The sequence below is a fragment of the Xiphophorus couchianus genome, chromosome 4 (genome assembly GCF_001444195.1).
Source record: "Xiphophorus couchianus chromosome 4, X_couchianus-1.0, whole genome shotgun sequence".
Lineage (NCBI taxonomy): Eukaryota > Metazoa > Chordata > Actinopteri > Cyprinodontiformes > Poeciliidae > Xiphophorus > Xiphophorus couchianus.
This window is the reverse complement of record NC_040231.1, coordinates 21,436,921-21,461,231: the sequence shown is the minus strand read 5'-3', so window position 1 is coordinate 21,461,231 and position 24,311 is coordinate 21,436,921. Positions and strand designations below refer to the sequence as shown.

At 36.9% G+C, this 24,311-nt stretch overlaps 1 protein-coding gene across 1 annotated transcript; it reads left to right on the top strand.

The window, feature by feature from the left end:
* Window positions 1–9,463: 9,463 nt before the first annotated feature.
* LOC114142540 (ephrin-B2a-like) lies at window positions 9,464–18,708 on the top strand. The gene is made up of 5 exons (XM_028013873.1): window positions 9,464–9,851; window positions 10,428–10,711; window positions 11,692–11,784; window positions 15,829–15,921; window positions 17,075–18,708. Exons 1-5 carry the CDS (start codon window positions 9,745–9,747, stop codon window positions 17,467–17,469), a joined length of 972 nt encoding a protein of 323 aa, XP_027869674.1. The 5' UTR covers window positions 9,464–9,744; the 3' UTR covers window positions 17,470–18,708.
* The last annotated feature ends 5,603 nt before the right edge of the window (window positions 18,709–24,311 follow it).

Here is a 24,311-nt window from a genome sequence, read left to right as displayed (position 1 = left end):
CCTTTTCAATTCTATGTCATTGATTCATGCTTCCTCTTCGACACACAAGCAGGAATATAATGTGTACGGCACGACAGAGGTTCACTGGGTCAGACTGAAAAGAAGAAGAAAAAATAACGCATTGTGTGAAGGTAAAGTGTGCAGCGTGGCATATCTAATGCTGCCGCTGCCGTTGCTCAGGATAAACTGGCGAGTACCAGGGTGTCGAAAAAGGAAGGGGAGGCACCTTCCTTCTGAGAAGAGGATCACTATGACTCGGCTACCACAACAAACAGAGCGGGGCAGTTTGATTCAGGACAAATTGACATCTTAGATTTGCTATGAGGATTGCAGAGCATCCTCTAGTCATTTAGTGGAAAAGGGTCTTGTTCAAAATCCCCACAGGTGACACTCCCATAACTGTCAAACAGAGACCCAGTTCTTCTCAGGTCTAAGTCATAATGTTCAATAAATAGGTTGCTTGGTAAGAAATGGGTCCTCTATATACATGTGAGTAAAAATGAAAATGTGAAAGTGAATCGTTTCTAATCAAGGGTAACTAATAAGGTCTGACTACAGACTTAAACGCATGCAGTGTACACGTTCCTATAGCATTTCCAGGAGCTGAGATACACAAGGAGTGAGGATAATGTTGAGCTGGAGAACAATTTCTGTGTTGATTTGTACATTTGTTTTGGATCACTGAGTTCCTTTAATCTAGACTAAAAAGCCACCTGTTTAGAGTTGCTTTTGACTGAAAAGAAGAAATTAAACATTAACGTTCTGATGTGTAACGATGGCACTTGACAAAATGTAATGCTTCAATTGTGTTCTATGATTTTGTGTTTATATGATGTAAAGGACCTTGAACGCCCTTGTTGCTGAAATGAGCAATACAAATAAACTAGATTGATTGATTGACCTTATTAAAAACAAAATAAGGAGCCATTTTCAGCTTTCAGGATTTTATATGTGCTATTCTAGCTTTTGAATATCACAAAAGCTAGAACAGCTTTTGTGATATTGCATCATGCAGTCCAACAAGGCTGCCATGGTCTTTAGAATAGAAACTAGCCCACAGCATCATAGATCCTCCACCGGATCTACGGGGGAATGAGCTATGTCTTTTGTCATTTCCTGACCTATAATTGATATCCACTCTTTAGCCAATTTCATCATATCTCCACTCCAATATCTAAGTGCAGCCCAGACTTTAGTGACTAACTGTGCATGCCCACAGAGACGACAACACTCCCAGTGAGAGTGTGGGGCTCTGGCACAGCAAATACGGAAAATGAAGGGACAGAAGTGCTAGAAGAAAACCAACAACAATACATTAAAGAGAGCTCTACTGTTTTATCTGTCAGGGACAGCAAAGATGCAGAAACTGCATTGATGTTTTGCAGGGCAATCCTTGGTGTTTAAACCAGATTATGAAGCTTCCAGATGGCTTGCATTCCTGGATGCAGGAAGGTCTGCGCACATCTGCCAAAACTGAATGTATGTTCTTTCGTCTTTCCCATTTTGAACAGTAGCTCTCTATTTCAATCTTATTTATACCCAAAAGAAACTGTATTTTCTCTATTTGTTATTTAGGAATTGCTAGTGGTGCCAATTGATGTTCCACGGGTTGTCTCGTTAAACACAATTATTTTTAACAAGCGATTTTTTCCCCTCATTGAATAATTTTTCTCAAATTAAAGGTTGGATGTCCCTAAATTTTTCAGTTTGCAGTTGTGCTGCTGCAATAAAAGATTCATTCATTAGACGTATTTTTGCACATCTTTCCCAGGGGTGCCAACAATTGAGGAGGGTTCTGGAAAAAAAAAGTCAAAAAGCTGTCTAACTTCTTCTTTGTTAACAATGCCCTGTATTCCTGTTATTTTTCCAATATATTCAGCTTTCACTACAAGGTCTTATTTAGTTGAAGACATAGAGATGTATGAAAGTGAACCAGAAAAAATAAGTGTTGGATTTTCTGTGAGTTCTTCTCGCCCATTATAATGCACAAGGAGCTGTTTGCATCTTATGAAAAATAAAATATTTCTGTCTATGAAGTCATGCCAGAAAGAAAATGGAGAACAGAAGCATTAATTATTAGCAGTCCTAAATTGTAACAGTCAAAGTCGTTGTCTGGTGGGGTTAAAGTGTGCCATGTTTAATTTTTGAGAAACATCTTTAAGACAGGAAGATGAATGCAGGGTAACACATAATGAATAGGATTCATTTGACTCATGTTTGAAGGAAAATGAAAATGTCTGCATCAATTAACTGTTGCTCTTTTGCTGTTCTCGTCAAGGAAACACATTTCAGGAGACAAACTTTCAGTTTGAGTTAACACAGCTTGTGATTTCTTGCCCCATCTCACAACAAAGACATACTCCCCACTTCAGAAACTGAACCTTTAGCTTCACGTCAAGAAGCAAGATTTTCATATCTGTTTTGGGCTTATTAGCATTAAAATAGTGAATTGAGGAGACCAGTGTTGTAACTGAACTGTTGCGTTTCATTTACCAGGTAGGAAAAGCCACATCATGGAATAGAAGAAGTTGGATGGTAGAAACCAAACTCTCTATATTATATACTATATGTTAGTCCAGTCCCAAATATTTCATGTTTTAACTTGCAATACTTAAAAATAAATTATTTGGGAGTTTTCTTCTTACTAATTTCTCTGAATTTCTGAATTTCCCCAGTGAGAGATATTGAAAGCTATTCTATTCTATTCTATTCTATTCTATTCTATTCTATTCAGGCAATAATCACTGATCTCTGCTCCACCTCTTTTAAATCAGAGCTCTTTAGTTCTGTATTCATGAGGTCTATGGACCTCATGAGAAATTTCTGTGATCTTTATAAAACCTCCATGATATGCTTTGGTAAAATACAACTCAAAGTACATCAGCTTGAATTTTAATGCTGTTTTCAAAGCTCCATGGAAAAGTGGAAAACTTAATTTCTTCTATTTATCTCTTCTGCTGGTCAAGCAGCCTTCCAATCAATAAAACTAGAAACGTGTTATTACTGTATGAGAGAAACTACGGACAGAGGGTTTACAAAAATATGGATAGAAATATAATTATCTCCTCTTGTTATTCTGAAATGTTTTCCTTTTGGAAATTTGAGGTATGGTAACGATGATTTCTCTATGAGGCTTTTTTCTCAATGGAAATCATTGAGCTGAGCTTTTAACTCATCCAGTTTATTCAATCGTACATACAGCATGACTTACTGTGTTTGTAAGTTGCATTATTTAACTCCTGTGTCTCATTTAAATTTAATGCTACATCAAGATCATGATCTTAAATCTGTGAGACTACTGGCAGATTTAGCACAGGACCTTCTCTAAAAGCAACACATCAGTCTGCTGGGAATTTGTTAAAAATCACTCGAATGACTGTCAAACCACGAGAAGCTAAATGTTCGAGTTCAAAGGGTCTGTACTTGATCGTGAATAAAAAATAATTTAATCAGTTTAATTTGTGCTTTAGTGTATTTTCTCTCTTACACCGCCTTTTGTTTTGTTTTGATTTTTTTTGTCACATCCAGATCTTACAAATTTAAGAAAGAAACTTTTTTATCATAAAGAAATGTAAAAAGTTGCTTTTATATCATGATTTTGTGAATTATGGTGAAAAAGCTAATTCAACCTGACCCTATGTGAATATATAGGATTATTTATTCGCATAGGAAATCATGTGAAATCGTGTATTGATTGTGCTTAGCCACACCTAGCCCAGGTTAATGCCTGGCCTGTTAAATCAATAGATTTGTTAAATAGAACCCGCCTGACAACAGGAAGAAGGCTAAGAAAATGTCAAGAAGCCCCACATTACACCCAGCTTAAAAAAGAAAGCTATAAAGCAGATCAGAAACAATGTCAGTGACATATTAGTCTGGAAAAGGTGGTGAACCTTCGCAGGAATGGCTTTCCCACTAAATCACTCCTACAGCACAGCAACGACTCATCCACGTCACAGAAGAACCTAGAGCAACATTTAAAACACTGCAGCTTTCAATTGCCTCAATTAAGGTCAGGCATAATAAATCAATCATAAAAAATGGACCAGGGAAAAGTACATTTCATGCGAGAGTTCCCTGGTAAAAACAACACAGAACCAAAAAAAAAAAAAAACAAAGACAAACTATTTGCTGAAAACAAAACAAAACAAAATATGTTGATGATTCTCAAGACTTTTAGAAAACTGTTCTGTTTCAAGATAAAAGTGGCCATTTTTGGAAGGTGTGGCTTGTGCTACATCTGGCATTAAGCTAACACAGCATTTTAGGTATCCAACATCTAATAGCAACAGTGAAACATGGTGGCTAATGTGGCAGGATGAACAATTTAGCGAGGCTAAGTGAATCAAAGGATATAAAATACATATTAAAAATAGCTTGAGTGTAACTGTTGCTGCCAAGGGTAACAAAATCACAAACAGAAAAATTTTAAGAGCAGTTTTGGTAAGCATTTTTTCTTTCAATGAAATCTTGATTTGAAAACTACTTACTATTACTACGACTTACTCAGGGAATCTTTGTGCTGTATTAAAATTTGTATGACAGTTTTAAGCATTTAACTGTAATAAAAATAGCAAAAACAAAGGTAAATACTTCTTCACTGGAAAGGAATGTGTTTATCTCTTGACATCTAATTATGCATCCATCCATAGTCAGAACTATGTTTAAAATTGTTATTAAAATGGGTTTCTTTGGCATGTAAAGCCATTCACATGAAAACTGCATTAACTGCATTTACATTTTATTGAGGGTACGAAGGTGACACAGTTTGCATATGCTAGCAAAACTCTTAACTAGTCTTGTAATGAGTTTTTTGTTGTGTTTGACATGTGACACTTGTAATAACTTAAAAACTGCTCCAGTCAAACTGCTGTCACGACTGTGAAAGTTTTTTTTTAATTGCTCTTATTGTAGCATGGATAAGAAGACCTTGTACATTTTTCAGTAGGTTGCATTTACATAGAATGATGTCACATCTGTCTGATTTTATAGAGGAGTTTTTTTTTTTAAAGCGAAAGAGAAATGGGGATTTCTCCATGAGTCACTGTCATCTATATAAAATGAGACTGCCAATTACAGAAGGTGGAGAATCGACAGAGGAGCGAAAGGCTGAACAATGAGAGGAAGCGGTGGAGATGTAGAAGACAGGTCAGTATAACGACACTATTATTGCTAAAAATCTTAGCGCACGCAGACTTTCTTCCTGGCAGTAAGTCACCGATTAGTTCCTCATTTATCAGTTAGTCGACATGACAGCATCTGTTACATCCTGTTGCTGCTCAGCATTTGCGAAACCTTACAGCCAGCTCTAGTTGCTCCATTCTAGTTGCTCTTTCAGACTCTGTAATCAAGTCCAGGCAACTGAATTAAGTTGCACTTCTGGCCGTTGTCATCTACCATCCAGGTGACAAACAGCTGAAACGTAGAGAGAATAATTTTACTAAACATAAATACAGTGACTGCTGCTTGAAAAGTTGCCCGTTTGAATCATATTTCAGACCTGATATTTGAAGAGAGACTTTAAACAGTGACAGAAATCACACATTTTCAGATCAGATTTTTTCTTTTAACTTTCAAATTTTTTTGTTAATTGCAAACATTTTTAAAATAGACTTTTTAAATACTATTCTTTCAGCAAATTGAATGGAGAGACTTTTTTGTCTTAGCTGAAACCTAGAAATTTGCGAGTGCTAGTCTATTCTTTTTGAGGTGAATGAATTTCACCTCAAAGCCATGAAATAATTTTGAACTGAACCACTAATGCTTCCTTCTGTCGCCCCCTGCAGGACATATTCAGAACTAACGGTGAAGGAACTGAAACCACCTCTGAGGACAGTCCCAGGTTGAGGTTAATGCTAATCGTGATAGGGGTTGTCTATTTCCTGACACCTAACATGGTAGCATTATCTTTACCCTGGGAGATTTCACCGTAAAGTGACTGGAGACCACAGACATGACGCAGAGGAGGGATATAACGTGTGGATGTTTAATAATGATGCTTCAATTCAACTTGAATGTTAGAAACTTATAACTTAATTTGGGTAATTTCTTTTTTTTTTTCTTCAAAACTTCAAACTCTCTGGACATCAAACTTCTTTTTTAAAGAAAATCTCTGTTATAAAATACCTCACCTAGACCAGGTGCAGGTGTTTCTTATGAGGATGAAAACTTTTTTTCTCACAAGTAATCAACTTCATTGCACTGGACAATTTCTGATCCGGTTTGTAACAGTACTGGTTCACTGTTTCTCTAAATTGACATCCTAAATGTCAAAGAACGCAAACAGCAAGGCAAAGAAACACTTGCTTTTATTATGTATTTCACTTTTGGCAACAGAGGTGTTTTTATGACCTGACTATCTTTATTTTAAACTTGTTTTGTCATATTCCATTTGAACACATCTATTTTCCAAGTCTTTCCAATCTTTCCAAGATTAGGCTCTTGGCCAACTTTTGTCCAGGATTACCCGGATGCTCTTCTGATTGATAGAGCACGCCTTTGGGACCATTCTGTCTTGTCAGTGAACATTTCAATGTGTTAAAGTATTTCTTCTTGTTTTTTGTTAATTTTCAACATATGGCCTCACCCCCTCCTTCCATTAAGACATGTCCTAACAAAACATCTAAAGCCCCTGTTATAATTTTACCAGCTCTCAGTGAAGCTCAGATTTCCAGCCACTAGAAAGGTGGATGGCATTGTTTACAAAGTTAGTTCAGATCTTCCTTGACACACTGAACTACTTTGTGTCGCTTGGCAAGTGGAAGTAGAAGCAAAAGGATCCCATGTGGGGTTCCTCAAGGCTTCATTCTCAGCCCACTTTCATTATCCATACAGTATGCTGATGACACTTAAATTTATATTTCTGTGTCAATGCAAAACCATAATAAGTATTCTCAAAATTGACCATGAGTGGGCTGCAGCATTATCTGCAGCATTATGTAGAAAAGTCTTTGTTTTTGTTTTTAAAACTACAATTTTAAATCAGCACTCTCAATTAGTCTTAAAACCACAGAACACGTGAAAAATTGAATCATAAGTCTTCTGCAGTCTATTAATCATCCTTGTACCATTTTTGTATGCTTTTCAGTTGACAGGGTATTTTTGGTTTGGATCATATCCCCTCAGCTTTTTGATTTAATGACCAAATCAATCATCATAAACCACATGAATTAATTGACCCCCGTATAGAAAATATTTGCTGAGTGGACACTACACAGAAAAAAAAGAAAGCAAATCTTTCTCTGCAGCTGTATGAAAGGTACTTTTTTTAAAAAATAAAGTATTTACAAGAATTTGTTTCACATTGTGATTACTGTCTGTATTTTTTAGTTTGCTTTTTCCAAAGTGTTTAGTTGAGAATGTTTTTAGCAAGGGTTTGGTATTCATCTATGTTTTGAATATGTCTGCATTGAGCCAAAGTTTACAAAAAAAAAAATATCTTTCTGGAGTTTGAGTGTCTGAAGTTTTAGTTTTGTGTTTGCATGAGGAAACATTTCTGCATCTTTTGTCCTGTTGAGATTTAACTGGATTATATATATATGTCAAATGTTTCCAGCACTTAGAGCACATGCAGCTCGGTCCAACCTGACAGAAACTGGAGACATTTCTGTGCTGCTCAGCCGCTGTGTGGGCAGCTTTAGTCTTGTGACAGAAGTCCCTTGTAATCTCTTAAACCACTGTGTCATTAGTCCACCCTCCCTGAAAATGAGAGGATTACCGTCTTGACTGGTAACATGGAGAATAGAGTGGACTTTAAAAAATTCACCCAGTTTCAATCAATCCTTTTAACAAGGACTCTCCATGCATTGATCTTTGAAAAAAAGACGATAAAACTCATAAAATTTCAAGCCATGGATTTTTTTCATCTTTTTTAGAGGAAGAGAGTATTATAAGCTAAAAACGTAAAAAGCCTGTTTGTTTTTCACTGTGTATCTTTATTTATAGAGACAGTTGTTTTTTTTTCAAAGTTAGGGTGCATAAACACCACAAACTTTACAAAATTGAACAGGATTCAATTTTACGTATAAACATCTTAGAAGCAATAGCATGCTCTTATATGAACAGATTTTGTTATTTGATTATTGTTGGGATTACAGAGATGTCCAAAGTTTCTTGGCCTTGAAATTGGACCTCAACTGGAATGCAGAATGGTTCAATTTGCAAAGACAAGTCCATAAAGTAGATTTTAAATGACAAAAAATAGTTTTGATATAAGGTTTCATAGTAAAGAGTAAATGTCCAATGATGATGATACAAACCCATCTTTGTTGTCATTTTACAGAAACATCAGCCCAAAAAATCCTGTTCTTAGTGCTGAGAACAGACTATTATCCCCCTTCCCCCCAAAAAATACAAAAAATAATTCACAAACTATTTACCGTTTTTAGTTTTGGCTCTTCACTGAAAATCAATACAACTTTATTCATCTAACAATAACATTGCATGTTTAGTTTATTGTTGAGCAGCTATTAAAAAAATAAGCAGAAATCTTTACAACATTTTTTTGTTGAATTTTGACATGGTTTTGAATGGTCTGGTCAAGTTCAGACACAAATCCAACTGGGAATCTGTGATGAGATTTAAAAGTTTATGTTTACAAATACTCTCCATCCCATGTGACAGAGTTTGAGTAATTTTGCTAATAGAAAAATCTCAGTCTCTGTATGTGAATAAAATGTATAACCCTAGCAGCTTGCAGATGTAATTGGAGCAAACAGTGACTGGTCATATTTTTACATGTACATGTATATTTTATAAAGTCCATTTATATCCGGAAATTATTAATTCTCCACATTTTGTGATGTTACAACCTTATTCCAAATTAATCTTTTCTCAAAATCTTACGCACAAATATCCCATCATGACAATGTGGAATTTTTCTTGAGTATCTTGCAAATGTATTGAAATTAGAAAAACCAAGAAATCACATTTACATAATTATCAGCAATTTCAGCCTCCAGTCTTTTTAATATGCTGCCACAAGCTTAGCTCGCCTGTCTTTATGCTGTTTGTCCTACACAGCTCTTCTGAAGCTGTATCAGGTGTGATGGAGACATCTATGAAGCCATCTCCATCTCTGACTTTATACACATTAGATTTTTTAAAAATCTTGAAAATCTTGTCTTAAAGAAGTAGAAAATGGTGGTGATGCATTTATACACCAAAAGGTTTAGGAATCTTAGATTTGATGCATTTAATGAAGACAAAGATAAATTCAGTGTTTCAGTGTCTGCAGGCTGCTGGTCCAATCACCAGAGGGAAGTTAGGAAGATTACCTAAAAGTTGTTTTTTTTTAAGCTTGATCTTTAATAATAAAGTATAAGGGTTTCAGAGCTTGACGAAACAACCCTGTGTTACTTTTGAAACGCTACTTCATAACCTTCCGCTGACTTTGTGACTAAATTGACCAATAGCTCAACGCTCCCCCGTTACTCTCCCACGCATGAGAGAGAGGCTGCGTGTGTAAGGGCGGCCCGGTCGGTCAGACTACAACACTTCGCACAGTCTCCCGCCTCACTTTACGCACATCTCGTCACACGAATGACTTTGTGGCCAGAGTTACGCGCAATGTTTAGCATCTCGCTCAGCTGTGAGGAGAAGGAGACTCGTAACTCGGCGGGGTTGTCCTCAGGTATGTGTTGTTCCCCGCGCTCACCTGGATCCACGGGAGACATGCAGAGGCGACAGATGCCGGACAGTTTTGGCTGCTTTTTATGATAGTCTGCCCGCGGTGCCTTTCCCGTGATGGGGGGACGCGCACGGAGCTGCGGCGCCGTGATCCTGCTCGCCATCGTTTGCTCCTGCCGGGGCGTCACGCTGGAGTCGATCCACTGGAGCAGCTCCAACTCAAAGTAAGAAGATGAGAAACTCGTGCCTCTCTGTGCAATTATTATTACTATCAAGATTTATTTTTTTTGGTATGCACTTCGAGGGGTGAAATTTGGCTGCGGGGTTGCATCTGATAATAAAAACTTTTCTAAAAGATTGTCTTTAAAAGTCGTTTCTAAGATTTTCTGGGTCAAGCGTGTTAGATTTAGTTCTTTGATTCTGCAGATATACTGTTTACTTCTAAATTTATTCTGTAACTTTTTAGTATAGAAGACCCTCATCAGAAGTTCAGAGAAAACTCTTAGTTTCAAAATGATTTCTTTGACATAAACTTGCCGCAACTCAATCATGCTTTAAAATCAGAATAAAAAGTAACTTCTGATCTAAATAAAATCAAGAATCTGGGGCTTCTAAGTTATTGGTTCATTTGAGATGTTCAAGAACTTGGGGAAAAAAATGGACCTTCGGCTGTTGATATCCTGCTAAAAGCACCGCTACTGTATGATTCATTAGTCTGAGCAAAGAATTTTATATCAAAGCCTGCCTTTTTAAAGTTCATTTTGAGTTAATGTAGATCTCTTTGCTTCTTACCTTCCCAGATTCACTCCCGGTCAGGGTTTGGTGCTCTACCCTCAGATAGGGGACAAGATGGACATCGTGTGCCCCCGGGCTGACCCCTCCTCAGGGAGGACAGAGGAGTTCTACAAAGTCTACCTGGTGACCAAAAGTCAGATGGAGAGCTGCGGTGTGGCCAAGACTGACACCCCCTTGCTGAACTGTGACAAGCCTGACCAGGATGTCAAGTTCACGTTCAAGTTTCAGGAGTTCAGCCCAAACCTCTGGGGCCTGGAGTTCCTCAAGGGGAAGGACTATTACATCACCTGTAAGTCAAGGAGATGTGAGGCTCCTACAGGTGGAATGCCACTTCAATCAGTCCGAGAGCATTTCTCTTTTTTTTCTTTTCTTTTTTCTCATTTCCAGGGTGTGATGAGGACATCATACTCATCTCTCCCTCTTAGTTTGTCACTTTGAGTAAGGATCAAAAAAAAAAGAGAAAAGAAAAGAAAAGAAAACCATCGTGGCCTCGTTATTGGACCGCTGTCGGTTAAGGCAGCATCTCAATGGCAAGTGATGCATGAGATAGAAAGCAAGCCCGACCATGTAGCCTCGCCCACCACCGCGCCACGCTCCTACGCCAGAATTGGCTTTGGGAGGCCCGTGTGATTCCAGGGGCTTACATGCCCCAAATCACTCAAGGCTTTTACAGCATCAGGCAGATTTGATGGGAGCTTTCACTGCAACGTGGCTTGTAGCCTGTGAAATGTTATCTGACCTAAATGCTCCTAACAAGTGTATGTGTGTGTGAGTGACAGGGGTGAAACAGAGTTCTTGGAGTGTGTGTGTGTGTGTGTGTGTGTTAAGAGAGGAGGGGTTTTTTTTTCAATGGAAGTTGGGTTTCTGCAATGAGAGTTGCTTCTTAAAAAAGGCTGAATTAATGTTTTATTCATCTCAATTTTTATGCCAAGGCTGCGCATAGAGCAGAAGTCATTGGTTAGTCGGTTTAATGAGAATATTACCCTCAGTTTCCACTTTATTAGCTGCACACAGCTCAAAGTAATGCAGCCTAATGCTGCAGTTCTGCATTAAAATTTCAATTCTAGATACTGTCTTGGAATATCTTGAGACATATTTAATCACTATTGGGGTCAGGGTGTTGCAAAATGCGGCTTTACATGTAACTACCGTCTCACTTGTGAGGGAATCATGCAAGACTGCCCTGGAACAATCAATTGCCTTCAAGTCGTGTCTTATGCTTATTCCTTTGAGTTGACTGAACATTTGTCTCTTGGTTTTGCTCTCCAGCCACCTCCACAGGATCTCTGAGAGGGCTGGATAATACCAAAGGAGGGGTGTGCAGGACCAAATCCATGAAACTGGTGCTGAGAGTCGGCCAGAGTAAGCAGCATGCGTTTATTTTAGTGTTCACGAACAAAGATGTGCACACACACATTCACGCACGTGCACAGAGCCGGATTTGTGCAGTCAAACGAATAAATGGCAACAGTTGTTTTGCTCTCAAAGGTTACACTGGTAATGCAATAATATCATCTCTGTTTGATTTCCTTTAATCTGATCATGGGGCCATTCTCTCAGAAAGAGATTGTCAGCATGAATTACTGAGTTTTTTAAAACAATCTCTTGCTTAAACCAGGAGCAGATTACTGCTATCAGTATTATCCCTCATTTGAAATTGTAGTCAAAGCTCTTTTTCTATTTCTCCTCCTGATATTAATTCCAAAATAGATAACAATTCAGTTGTGTCAATTTATGCTCTTATCACATGCACTGAATACATTTTTTTAAATAAAATAGGCTCACATAATATGTCTCTGCTTACTTTAAATTCACTGTCAGGAATTGTTCACAGAAAAGCACCTTGTTTCATATTGTCATACTTTCATCAGATAAGCATATATGTAAAGAAACATTTCAGTATAAATGCTTGTGCTGCATGAAAACCACTTACTTAGATATTAAACAGATGCAAGCTTTCTGTATATTTTTCTGTCCTGATTTTTTTTTTATTTTTATCCCTGGTATGTGAAGTGTTATTTGTATAAATTATTCATTTAATCCACATTAGAGATGAAAAATCAGCTTTTCATGTGCTTCTTGTGCTGATGATAACTCAAAAATATTTCATGCTGTGTTTATAAACATTACTTGTGTAAACAAACCTTTTTTATTGCCAAAAAAAAAAAAGAAGTTTAACTGTGCGATTTAGTTGAAATCTTGTTTTTAATCTCTAGCCGTGTTGCGAGTCATGTAGAATGGTTTGGGCGCCGTCACGGATGTACTGGATTTGCTTGAGCATATGGTGCGTGTAAAACCGAAACTCAGACATGTTCGGGTGGCTACGTCGCAAGTGAATATCAAAATGTGTGCTCGGGAAGTTTAAATAAGAGTCAGTGGTGAATTAATGATTATTCACTGAAGCGAGACCTAACAGGGTGCATGGTTATGTTACTGGAACCGAAATGTTAACTCATGGAGGCAGAAATCACAAATCTATAATGGAAATAAATCAGAACATTCTGTTTCAGTTTATTTGCTGTACATGCAAAGGTCATGATATAGATTTATGTTTAAGGAAATGCTCAGAGCCTTGTGCATTGATTTATATATGGAGGCTTTTGGGCTCTCATTTTTCCTCTTGCTGCAGGTTGAAGCTGCTGCAGGGGTGTAAAAACAAATACCCACCCTTTAGTAAAATTGCATAAACAATACAGTGGTCACATCTCGGAGATACATTATTCTTTCTTTTTAATATTTTCATCAAATTGTAAAAGACAAGGTTGTTCGCAATGACTTGATGGTTTTTATTTTTCTGCTTTTAATTGGTGCTCTTTTGTAAATGTCAGAGCGTTGAGGTCCTAAAGGAGCCCCTTCAAAACACTCCAGTACAGCTTATGCATTTTTTAAATAGACTGAACATTTTACTGACGCTATGTTTTCTGTTTTTGTGCAAATAAGAAATATCAGGAATTATCAGCTCTGTCATTTTGGAGGAAACAGCTACAGGTTCTTTGAGCAACATGTAAATTAGCTTTCAATTTCTCAAAATAGTGAAAACATGCAAATTCTTTTCAATGGCGTTTGTACAAATGTTAAAGAGAAGTCAGCTATTTGTTGCCATGATGACGTGTCACTCAGATACAGGGATTTTCCAGTTTCTCGTCACTACTGCATGCTTAAAATATTAGCAACATAAAGTGGTCATAACCTTTTAGAAGTCTAATATGAACCACATATATATTGTATGGATTACACCAACTAACAATCATCCTTCTAACTTACAACAATATACAGGTAGCTTCAGTGGGAGCTGAACTAGTAGTCATAATATTTTGTTTGTTACAAATGACAAAATAACAGCACAACTTATGGATTTTTTAAAAGGTTTTATTGTTTTGAAGTGGTAAATTAAGTTCTCATTAAAAACATTCAACCAACATGTTCTTTACAGTGCTGTAAAAAGACATTTGTTCCCTTAAGCATTTTGCTTTTTGTCTCATTTAAATATTTTAGATTCTCAAAAAAATGTCAATGTCAGATAAACAAAACTTGAGTAAACACAAAAAGCAGCTTTTATGAGAGAAAGCTATTTGACTAGAGAAAACAGAAATCCAAACCCAGCTGGCTCAGTTTGAAAAAGTAGTTGCATCTCTTGTTTAATTCTGATGCTATTGGTTGTTTTTTTTTGTCAAGCTGGTTCAGTTTCTCCAGCCACACACAAGCTTGGTTAATGTAAAATTAAGAAATAATTCAACAGACTCTGTCAGGCATCACGAAGCAGACAAAAAAATCTCAAAAGCAAAACGTGCGCTGATTTTTTTAGAAATCTAGAAAGAGGTGAGAATCAATTAATCAGGCTGGGAGGGGTTAAAGCCATTTCTAATGCTGTGGGAGTTCAACAAGCCACAGTGACAGTAAAGACTCGTTGAATGCTGCTGCAAATGCTTGATGGTAGTTGTGGTCAACTATCAAACTATTGACAGTGGCACAACCCCTTATTAGATTTGAGGATGATTATTTTTCACATAGAGCCAGGTTGGTTGAGTTAACTATTTTCCTCAAAGAATGAAATCATTAATACAAAACTACATTTTGTGTTTGGGTAACCTTCGAGTGATATAATAGTTTGTTTGAAGCTCAAAAACACATAAGAGTAAAAAGAAGGCAAAATTAGAAGAAATATGAAATGTATTTACAGCGCTGTAAATAAACAATAATAAATAAATAGAAACTCCAGAATTACTGACTGGTTTTCTGTCAGACTTCTTGGTTTTTTTGGATTAAAAATAAACAAAAAAAACCCCATGTAATATATGTTTCTGTTTGATTAGTCATACAAAACAATGATTTGGGTATTGCTGAATATTGACTGATTATTCTCCTCTACTGTCAGAAGCTTCACTGATGGAACAAATTGACCTTTAAATGGTTATTTTGGACTTTAAGATAACACTTCATTTTCTGTATGTTTAGATTATAAGCAATCCAAGGGCAACCTTGTGAAGTTAAAGAAACATGTAACATTTTTAAAGCTTTGAAAGTTTTATGCTTTCTTTTGTAAAAGTGACTTTGTGTTGAATGCTTTATTCCAGGTGTGGTGAGTAAAACCAACCTCAGCAGGAGTCGAAACACAAAAAATATGTTAACAGATAAGTCAACAGAATGCCGAACATATTTTTACAAAATGTTTCTATTTATTTAAAAGGGCCCAGCTTTGCTGTTATAAAATGGTTAAATTATTGTAGGGATTTTTGTTCTCCTGTTAAAAATGTTTCTGTAATTTTGCTAACCTAGATGCACATCAGTGTACACATCCCATTCTGGTCAGTACTTTTCTTCATTTTATGTTTTATTATTTGTGTCCATATTTTTTTTCTTTCTTTTTTTTTTTTTGCATGTTATATAATTAGCTACCTTTGTAATTTTAGCTTTAGAAATCCATTTGGACCTGTAAACAAACTGACCTTCGGCTGCAAATGGGCACAGTAACATTTATTTTATTTTAGAAACACATTATTTTATGTTGATTCAATAAAAACATCATAACATTTAAGTTATATCAGAACAGGTTTCATTTTGCCATCTATCCTATCCTTGTGTAGGTGCTTAAAATTATAATTTTTCCAGGCAAGAAAAATTAAAGTCCCAGTCATGACTGAAAGCAGAACTTTGCTGTGGCTTGATTGGGTTAGAAACTCTTTTTTTCCACTTCTATTTCACCCAAATCTGCATTTACCTCTTTTAGTTTTTTCTTTATACTTACACACTGACGTGAAACAATAATGACTAACCACAGGAACGACATCACTGTGGTTTCAGTGATGTTCACCGACTCGTTACGTGACATGAACCCACCTACACGGTGCATCTGAAGACGTGTGTGCTCTGTCTAATGTGCTCCATGTGATGTGCTTTATATTACAGACTCCTCTGATTCACTTTTAACGCTTCAGGAGTCACCAACCAGGTTCCCACCTGCACCACCAAAGACCAAGACCAAGGATGTCTTCTCGAAAGGCAAGAATGTAGAAAGTATAATAAATCTGTTTTGCAGCAAAATCTTGGATATTTAAATCAAATCCGTTTGAATGTGTGCTTTATTAATTAGAAATATTAACTTTTTAGTGGCTGATACCAATTTTAGCTTGTAAGTAAAGATAATAATTATTTATAATGTACTTTCCACGGATAAAAGCACAGAAGTAATTCACACAAAATAAGAGAATAGTATGATTAAAATCAACATACAAATTATTCCAATTGATTTTAAAATTCAGAAACAATAAGGATATAAATCTGAGGTTACAGCAGCTACTTTTTATGAGCTGCCGGTGTCTTTTCATTGAATGGATAGAGGTAGGTGCCACTAACTTGAAGGCTCAAACCCTGCAGGGCAGCCAGTGTGTGAGAAAGAGGAAAGATTCAAGAGTCCAAGAGACTCTCAGACAACTATATATTATGGAGATTATCCATTTAGAACCCTGAAAAGTTGTGCTAACATTTGCAAAAAAGCTAAAACTGGAGTGAAGTGGACTCACTCATTAGTATGACTGAAGTTGAGCTAAAGCTGATTTGTGAAAACAGATTAAGAAATAATTACAGTAATCCAGGTAAACAAAGCCTAAACAAATGCATAAACAATAATCAATAATCCCCAGTTCAGTTTTTCTTTTAAACCATAAATCTGAGTTGCTTAAATGATAAGAGCAGTTTAGAATCACTTGTTGCTTATGATGCTCGATTCTAATGGAGCTGTGATAAACCCATACCTAAATTCAACTCTAAGCCCGATTTCTTAGGCTGACGTGTGCTAAGGTGGCTAAAATATCCAGTTGTGGCTTCATTACAGTCATCACGTTTTATCAGAGTTCAGCTGTAATAACAGAGACTAATTAGAGGTGGCATTTATGAATCCAACAGAAACGCAGCATGTGTCCCACATTTTATCTGACTTTTACTGAACTCCAGACAGCAAGTTCCATTTTCTGAAAGTTGTCAAAAGCAATTTGCTTTTTGTTTAATTATCAAACAAAAACTACTGAGACCTTTAACCTTTGGTGTCGTGTTTATTTTTTGGGGTGAATAAAGTAAAATCCTGAAACTTCTGCTTCATACATGCTCTCCCTCTGATGTACTTGTTTTTTTGTCTCTTCTCCATGTCCCTTGGTAGATGTGGGTTCTGAAGCCGGACAGACTGACACGTCTGGGCCAGGACTCGTTGTGTGGGTCATTTCCTGCAGCTTGAGCCTCCTGCTGGTCATTGTAGTTGTATTAGTGGTGCTGTGGAGGTACTATCAACGTCGCCGTGTTCCTGACCGCCAGCGGCAGCAGCAGCACCAGCCGCCTGCCTCCGTATCCCTCAGCACTTTGGCTGTGCCAAAGCGGGACAGCTTTAGCAGCGACAATGACGGCTCAGACCGCAGCGAGGTTGTCTTCCCTCTGCGGCCTTCCGAAAGTGTGATCTGCCGTCACTACGAGCGTGTGAGTGGCGAATATGGCCCTCCTGTGTATATAGTTCAGGAGATAATGCCTCAGAGCCCCACCAACGTCTACTACAAAGTCTAATAAGCTCCTCTAATGACTTCTTCTGAAATACAACACTACTCCAGCTGTCAAGTTTAAGCTAATGTGAGTCGTGCGTGTTAAAAGCTGGATTGCACTGTTTTTATGGCCTGCAGAGACACCTGTCTTTTTGCTTAGCAACACTGGAACAAATGCACAAAATACTGTGGAAGGATTTGAGACAATCTCAGCGGAAGGCAGGCTCTTAGCATATCATTCAGTAGATGTACTCCCTTAGATATGGTTAACAGAGTAAACAGCTTTATTTATTATAATATGTTTTTTTTCTGTCACAATCTGTGGCAGGTTTAACTGTGTTTTATTTAACTTATTGATACATTTATAACTTATTGACAGAAGAATATTGCACTCAAACATGCTACTTTTTTTTTTCTTCAAAAAACATTTCGTGTAAACCTGTCTGAAAAGCTGTGAAGTGAACAATAATCTTTAATAAAGTAAATTAGAAATCAGTCTTTAAATTAATAATTAAGTTTGTAAATTTTCCAGCTTTGCCTTCTGTCTGTGTAAACACATGATAAAGATAACATGAAAACATGAATCAGAGCAGAAGTTGCAGAACATTCCTTTTCTGGTGCTCACAAAATTAACAAGATGTTTAGATTATGACTGTTATATGCAACAATGTGTTACCCATGACAACAACTCATCCATTGTTTCGGAGGCCAATAATATTTACATTCAGAGTTAAAGCTCCAGCACCGCTTTTAAAAGGACTTGGTTTTTGTTTAAGAAAACGTGTTTTCTTTATAGATTGAACCTAAGAGGACAGACTTTCTAATAATCTCTCAAAGTGGCCACAAAGTTATTGGCAGTTTTTGGAGGTCTTTTTAACTTCCTTAAGGTACTTGTTTAGTTCAGTTCAGTCCAGATCAAGTCAGTCCTCTTACCAGGGCAACATACTATAGAGTGCACTAAAGAAGATACACCAGACGTAAAAAGAAACAAAAGAACAAGAGATCCATAATTCCTCAGTTGGTCTATTTTCAACAGTGCTTCAGGAAATCACCTTGTTGACACTAAAAACTGTTTTTTTTCAGTCAAATTGCTTTGTCTTTAGCACTTTTCAGTCTATTGGGACAGGAAAAAAATGTTCTTCTGAAAGATTACTGTTTACGCAATGTCTAAATGTGTCTAAATGTTGTTGTCAAATTGTATGAGGTTCCAGGAAAGTTAAACTCAGCGCTAAATCCTTTAAATTAAAAGCCTTTTTAAAGTTGATTGACGGCTTCTGATTTATCTTTCTGTTTCTCTTAAATATTTTATATAAATAAACATCAAAATATTCACAAAATACGTAATTTCAGTGAATTTAAGATAAGATTTTATATCTTCAGAAAGATATAAAATCTTTGTGAAGATTTTATATTGCAGTGGCCTTACTTCCAGTCATTGCCTAGGAAGAGGCTTTGAGATCAAACTAAAACAAGGTTGATAACATTTACTAGAGTCACATAACCATATTTTCTTGCAACAGAGAGCTACATAGAAAACGACAGGTTGTAAGCAGTTATGAAATTATGAATAATAAGAATGAAAAGTTCATTTGTTCAAAAAAAAAAAAAAAAAATATTTATCTGAAAGCAGGAAGTGGACACATCAAGAGTGGAACAAAAAACTCCAAAGACTCCAAGACTTTCAGGAATCCTGAAGAAAACTTGAACAAGACTGTTTCTAAAATATTACAAAGATGTTTGGCTGCTGAGGAGAGATTAAAAAAAAAATGATTCAAGACTTTTGTACAGTTGGTTCTGTTATCTCGGTGAATAATTTCTTGGGAAATGTTGATTAAATTAGAAACTGAAAAATGCCTCTTATTCATCAAAAGGTGCTTTACCGTCTTGTAGTCAAAATTATAATTTTAAATAGTTTTCAACAGGTAAAAATGTGAACAAAACTACAGTAGTTCAATGTAAATTATTCACTGCTGAAAAATTGCCTGGAATGCTTTTCGCCTCCCTAGTTGGTGCAATTTTAAGAAAAAGAAACAAAGTTGTGTGATATGAGAGGGAAAGAAAATATTGTCCTGTTCTCACTTAACTTTCTCACTCATGACTGAGTTGAACAATTGAAGTGCTTTCTTGGCAGAGCACCACATGTGTGTGTTGTGCCTAAAAGCTCTCAAACCACCAGCTCAGGTAAAGAAAACTTATTTATGTAAAAACACTCATTTAACTGTCGCTCTGTCTCCCGTGGCGATGTGCGAGGCGCTCATGAGTGAACATGTTTCATGCTCCTTCAGCCACATCATGGCGCACATTTTCAACCTGTCAGCCTCCATGAGCTTCCCTTCGTCCGGGGACATTGTTGTCTCTGACAGCAAGACGCCAAACAGGAGAGTCTTTGTGCTGAGCTCAGCTGTTTCTGTTCAGAGATAAAGATAAACTCCTTGATTGTATTCAATTTATTTATTGAATTTGTTGTGTGGCTGTAAATTTTGAGCACAGACAGGGTTCCTGTGATCATGTAGAAGATCCATGCTTTCATAGATTCAACATCAACAGGTAGGGAGGAAGGAAGAAAGGAAGGAAGGAAGGAAGGAAGGAAGGAAGGAAGGAAGGAAGGAAGGAACGAACGAACAAACAAAGAAAGGAAGGAAGGAACGAACAAACAAAGAAAGGAAGGAAGGAGGGAAGAAAGAGGAATGAAAGAAGGACTTAAAGAAAGAAGGAAAGAAAGTAAAAAGAAAGGAGGGAACAAACAATCAAACAAATGAAGGAACAAAGGAAGGATGGATGGAAGGAAGAGGGGAAGAAAGAAAGGTAGAAAAAGGTAAGAAACAAAGGCAAAAGAAAGAACGGAAGGCAGGAAGGAAGACAGGAAAGAAAAACAGAAGACAGGAAGGAAGAAAGCAAGAAAGATACCAAAAAGGAGGAAAGTAAAGAAAGAAGAATGAAAGGAAGGAAAGAAAGAGGGAAGGAAGGCAGAAAAGAAGGTAGACAGGAAAGAAGGAATAGAGGAAGGAAGGAAAGAAGGAAGGAAGGAAGGAAGGAAGGAAGGAAGGAAGGAAGGAAGGAAGGAAGGAAGGAAGGAAGGAAGGAAGGAAGGAAGGAAGGAAGGAAGGAAGGAAGGAAGGAAGGAAGGAAGGAAGGAAGGGAGGAAGGAAAAATAAAGGTAGGAAAAAGGAAGGAGCAAAGAAGAAAAGAAAGAAGTAAAAAGGAAAAAAACAAGGAAGGAAGGAGAAAAGAAAGAAGGAAGGAAGGACGGACAATGAGAACACAAATAGTTTTAAATTGATCTTTCCTTTTTTCATAGAAGTCTATATCGAGAAAATACTGAAACACATTTCCAGCCCTTCAGGCTGCGTAGGAACTATGAACAGTAAACTGGAAAGCTGCAGCTGACTGGGATGCCTGGCCTCATTCTTGTCCTGCAGCAAAATGTAATTTTCCCCTCTGAAAGGTGATGCATCTGAATGAACAGAAGAAAAAATGTGTCAAAGATGACTTCATTATGACTTCCTGTAACTATCTTCCCTGTTGCAGCCACTTTAAAAGTCTTGCTCTGTTTCCGATTATTTTATCCAGTAATCTGAACAGAAATTGGTCAAGTGAGTGAATTGAACATTGCTTTTTTTATACATTAAAGCAGCACATTTGATCCAAGGTGGTGTGTTTGTTTAATGTGAACGCGTGTGTGTGTGTGTGGGTGTGTGTAGGGGGGTGTGTGTGCGCAAGCGTCTGACCACCCCCTCGCCTTAAAGGATCCTTTAGAGATGGTTTTATCCCATGTGAAGCTTCACATCTGAATGGGTCGTGGCCGGGCGAGGTGAGTTCAGTTGACCCCGGGGTCGTGCTGAGACAATAGCGGTCAGGCTTCTATAGGAAGAACAAAACAGAGACCCCCGGGCTCACGGCCCCTGATGTGGGAGGGGCTTATGTGGTGGGCCATTTTAGAATGGAGGAGAAGAAGTGCTCTAGCTATCTGAGGGGATGTTTTGGATATCAAGTACATACTTGCATTAAAAACTGTTACCTGTTTTTTGGTTGTCTTTCAAATCTGGAAAAAAACACTCTTTGTTAAGATAAAATACATTTTTAATATGTATTTATATCAATGTCATGTCTTGTCTGAACATGCTACTTGCATTAAGTACATTTAAACTATCTTGAAAAGTTGCTTTAGGGTTTGCCGATAAATCTTTTACAGCACTTGTGCAGAGCAGCCGGCGCTCAGGGCAGAGGGGGAGGTCTAAAGAAGGAGAGCTGTAAGCTTTTATCTGACCCCATGGGATGATGTGAAGTCTACAACCTCCCCATGTCCACCCACCCCCCACCTCACTTCCATATGCAGAGGAACTACAGGCTTTGTGTAGGGGGTTGGGGGTCATGACTGAGCGCTCCCACTCCCACAGTGTGGAGTGGAGAAGAGCAGTCGGGGCGAGCTGCTGTCCAGTTCTCTGTCAGTGTCAGGTGACTTGGGATTAGAGTTTAATGCAGACTTCTCGATAAAGTCGACCAAATCTTGTGATCGGTCTTTATCTTACCTAATTGACCACCAGCCTGTGTTGAATGGGGAATATAAAACCCGTGGCACAAGGCCTGGCACCTGCTTTTTCATTCCCTTTGCTGACCACTGCGGCAAAACTAACCAATTTGAAACCTCAGTGATAGGGAAGCAAGAATTTCCTCTTACCGTTCACAATAATCGTGTCATTGCAGTACAGTATTTAGTTTGATGGTTCCCTCTGCTGGCCACATTATATACTGTAATATGTTAATTCTTTTTAAAGATTTAATTCATAATTCAACAGGCTTTTCAGTAGCAGAAACCTTGGGCTGCAGGCCTTTTCTTGCAGAATATTTTGTTGTTTGCTTATTTATAAAACATGAAGTCTGAAGTGCAAAACACACAACACATACTCGCAAACACTTCCTGTCCAAGTGAAATCTCTCTAATGCATTTCATCCAACCACTATTATGATAATAATCTCCCTGTGGTTCTGCTTAACGGGGGAGATTATGGACGGTATGTGGACGGTAATTTGGTCATCTGTGACTTCTTTGTTATTCAACTCCTGTGAAAACAATTATTTCGGTTATTTATTTGGTTGTTTCCATATTTATGAAAGACATCTTCAGAGACACTACTTTACTGGCACACCAGGGCGTTACCTCTAGTTTTTGTTGGTGGGAGGACACATCTAAATATTCATATTTACGATTGAAGTAAAAGCTATGGCCAAATGGCCTCTTAAGGCCTAGGAGAGGACTTCTTCAGTAAACCTGTAGATAATTTATCCAAAATTTTAAAAATAACATAAAATAAACCCCTGATAAATGTATGAACTAAGTCAGTAAAATGTTACTATTTTACTGACTTCTGCTGCTTCCATACAGCAGAAGAAGATTGTAGCTAAACTCCTTGAAAGATTGCAATTTACAATCCTTCTTTTGCATAAGGTGTGGATAAGGTGTGCTTCTTTTGCATTTTTTAAATGTCTAAAACTGTCTTAATGTGGTTGAGCGGATTTTAAAGATATAATTTGAATCAGGGTCACGTCTATTTTCATTTAGTTTAAGAAAATTTGAATAAAGTTAAAGAGCTCAGAGTTAACATTCCCCACATGTTCAGATAATTAAAACAATTCAGAACTACAAACACTTACTGTAAACAATTATTTTATTTCTCAAATGCCTCTAATATCGATAAAAATAGTTTGTTGATATAAACACAATTTTTGTTTTGGAATGTGAAAGCATCAGCATAGGATTTACTGCAGTATTTGCTTCTGATGTGGTTTGACACCTTTGCTTGTGAAACCTCTGAAACATCAAGCTTATTTATTTTAACTACAGAGAAAAGTTAAAATTCTCTGAATTTCTCTGAGTTCTACCATGCCTTACATTTTGAAAATATCTTTAAAAAATATTTTGATTATTAATGATACAAACCAATGTGTTGGTAGTTTTAGTGTGTGGAAATTACTTTGAACATTTCTGTAGAAGAAATTAAAAAACCCTCCACAAAAACTAAACTCAACACAGAGAAACATAACTACTGTTAGCTTAAATTAATTGTTTTCAACAAATTCTCCTTTTCAAAGTTAAATTTTTTTTTTCTTAGAAATTTTACAGACGTTTTGTTTCGGTGCTTAAACTAAGCAGACTGAGCAAATTGACAGCTTCCTCCTATTTGCGTAAATTTGTTATTCTTTTGTAAAAAAAAATATATATACTTTTCTTGAAAGTTAGATAAAAAAAATCTAAAATCACTATTATTCTGTTTTATTTTTATTTAAAAAATATAAAACAACATTACAATTTGTTTCAATGCATAATCTCAGAAACAATACAATTCTAATCAGGGTTAATTCCAGATCAATTGCTCTGATTAATACTTTCAATTTTTGGATAATGGTGCAGAAAAACTGCAAGTTGGTAAAACAGGTCTAACTCCCTGTAAAGAACAGAATATATACAGATAATAATGACCAAGCAAACGTTGTAAATCTCAATAAAATAACTTGCAGAAAAAAAACAACTTCATAGTAAAATAACCAAATACAGTTTTTGTCTCCGTTTGAGGCTTAAAGTATTTTACTAATTTATGAGCAGCACTGTGCAATGTGCACCAATAAGACAATGTTGGGTAATTATAATTAGTGGCGAAGCAGCAACAGGTTAATTAATTGTTTTGATTTTCCAGCTGCACACACGGCAGCTGAAGAACTAAATACGCTCTAATTAGGTTCAGCATTCTGCAATATTTGCTTTACATCAAATTAAATTCTAAGAACAAGATTGTATATGTATTCTTTTTTTTCAGTGGAGTTTAAATACCCGTCGAAGCGCGTACTGAGTTTACTTTCTTTTTTATTGTT

Bases quoted from the DNA above. Each gene is read 5' to 3' on its own strand.
- LOC114142540 (XM_028013873.1), top strand. From the start codon at position 9,745: ATGGGGGGACGCGCACGGAGCTGCGGCGCCGTGATCCTGCTCGCCATC. The intron at 9,852-10,427 runs GTAAGAAGATGA...TTACCTTCCCAG, and splicing joins TGGAGCAGCTCCAACTCAAA to ATTCACTCCCGGTCAGGGTT. The intron at 10,712-11,691 runs GTAAGTCAAGGA...TTTGCTCTCCAG, and splicing joins GAAGGACTATTACATCACCT to CCACCTCCACAGGATCTCTG.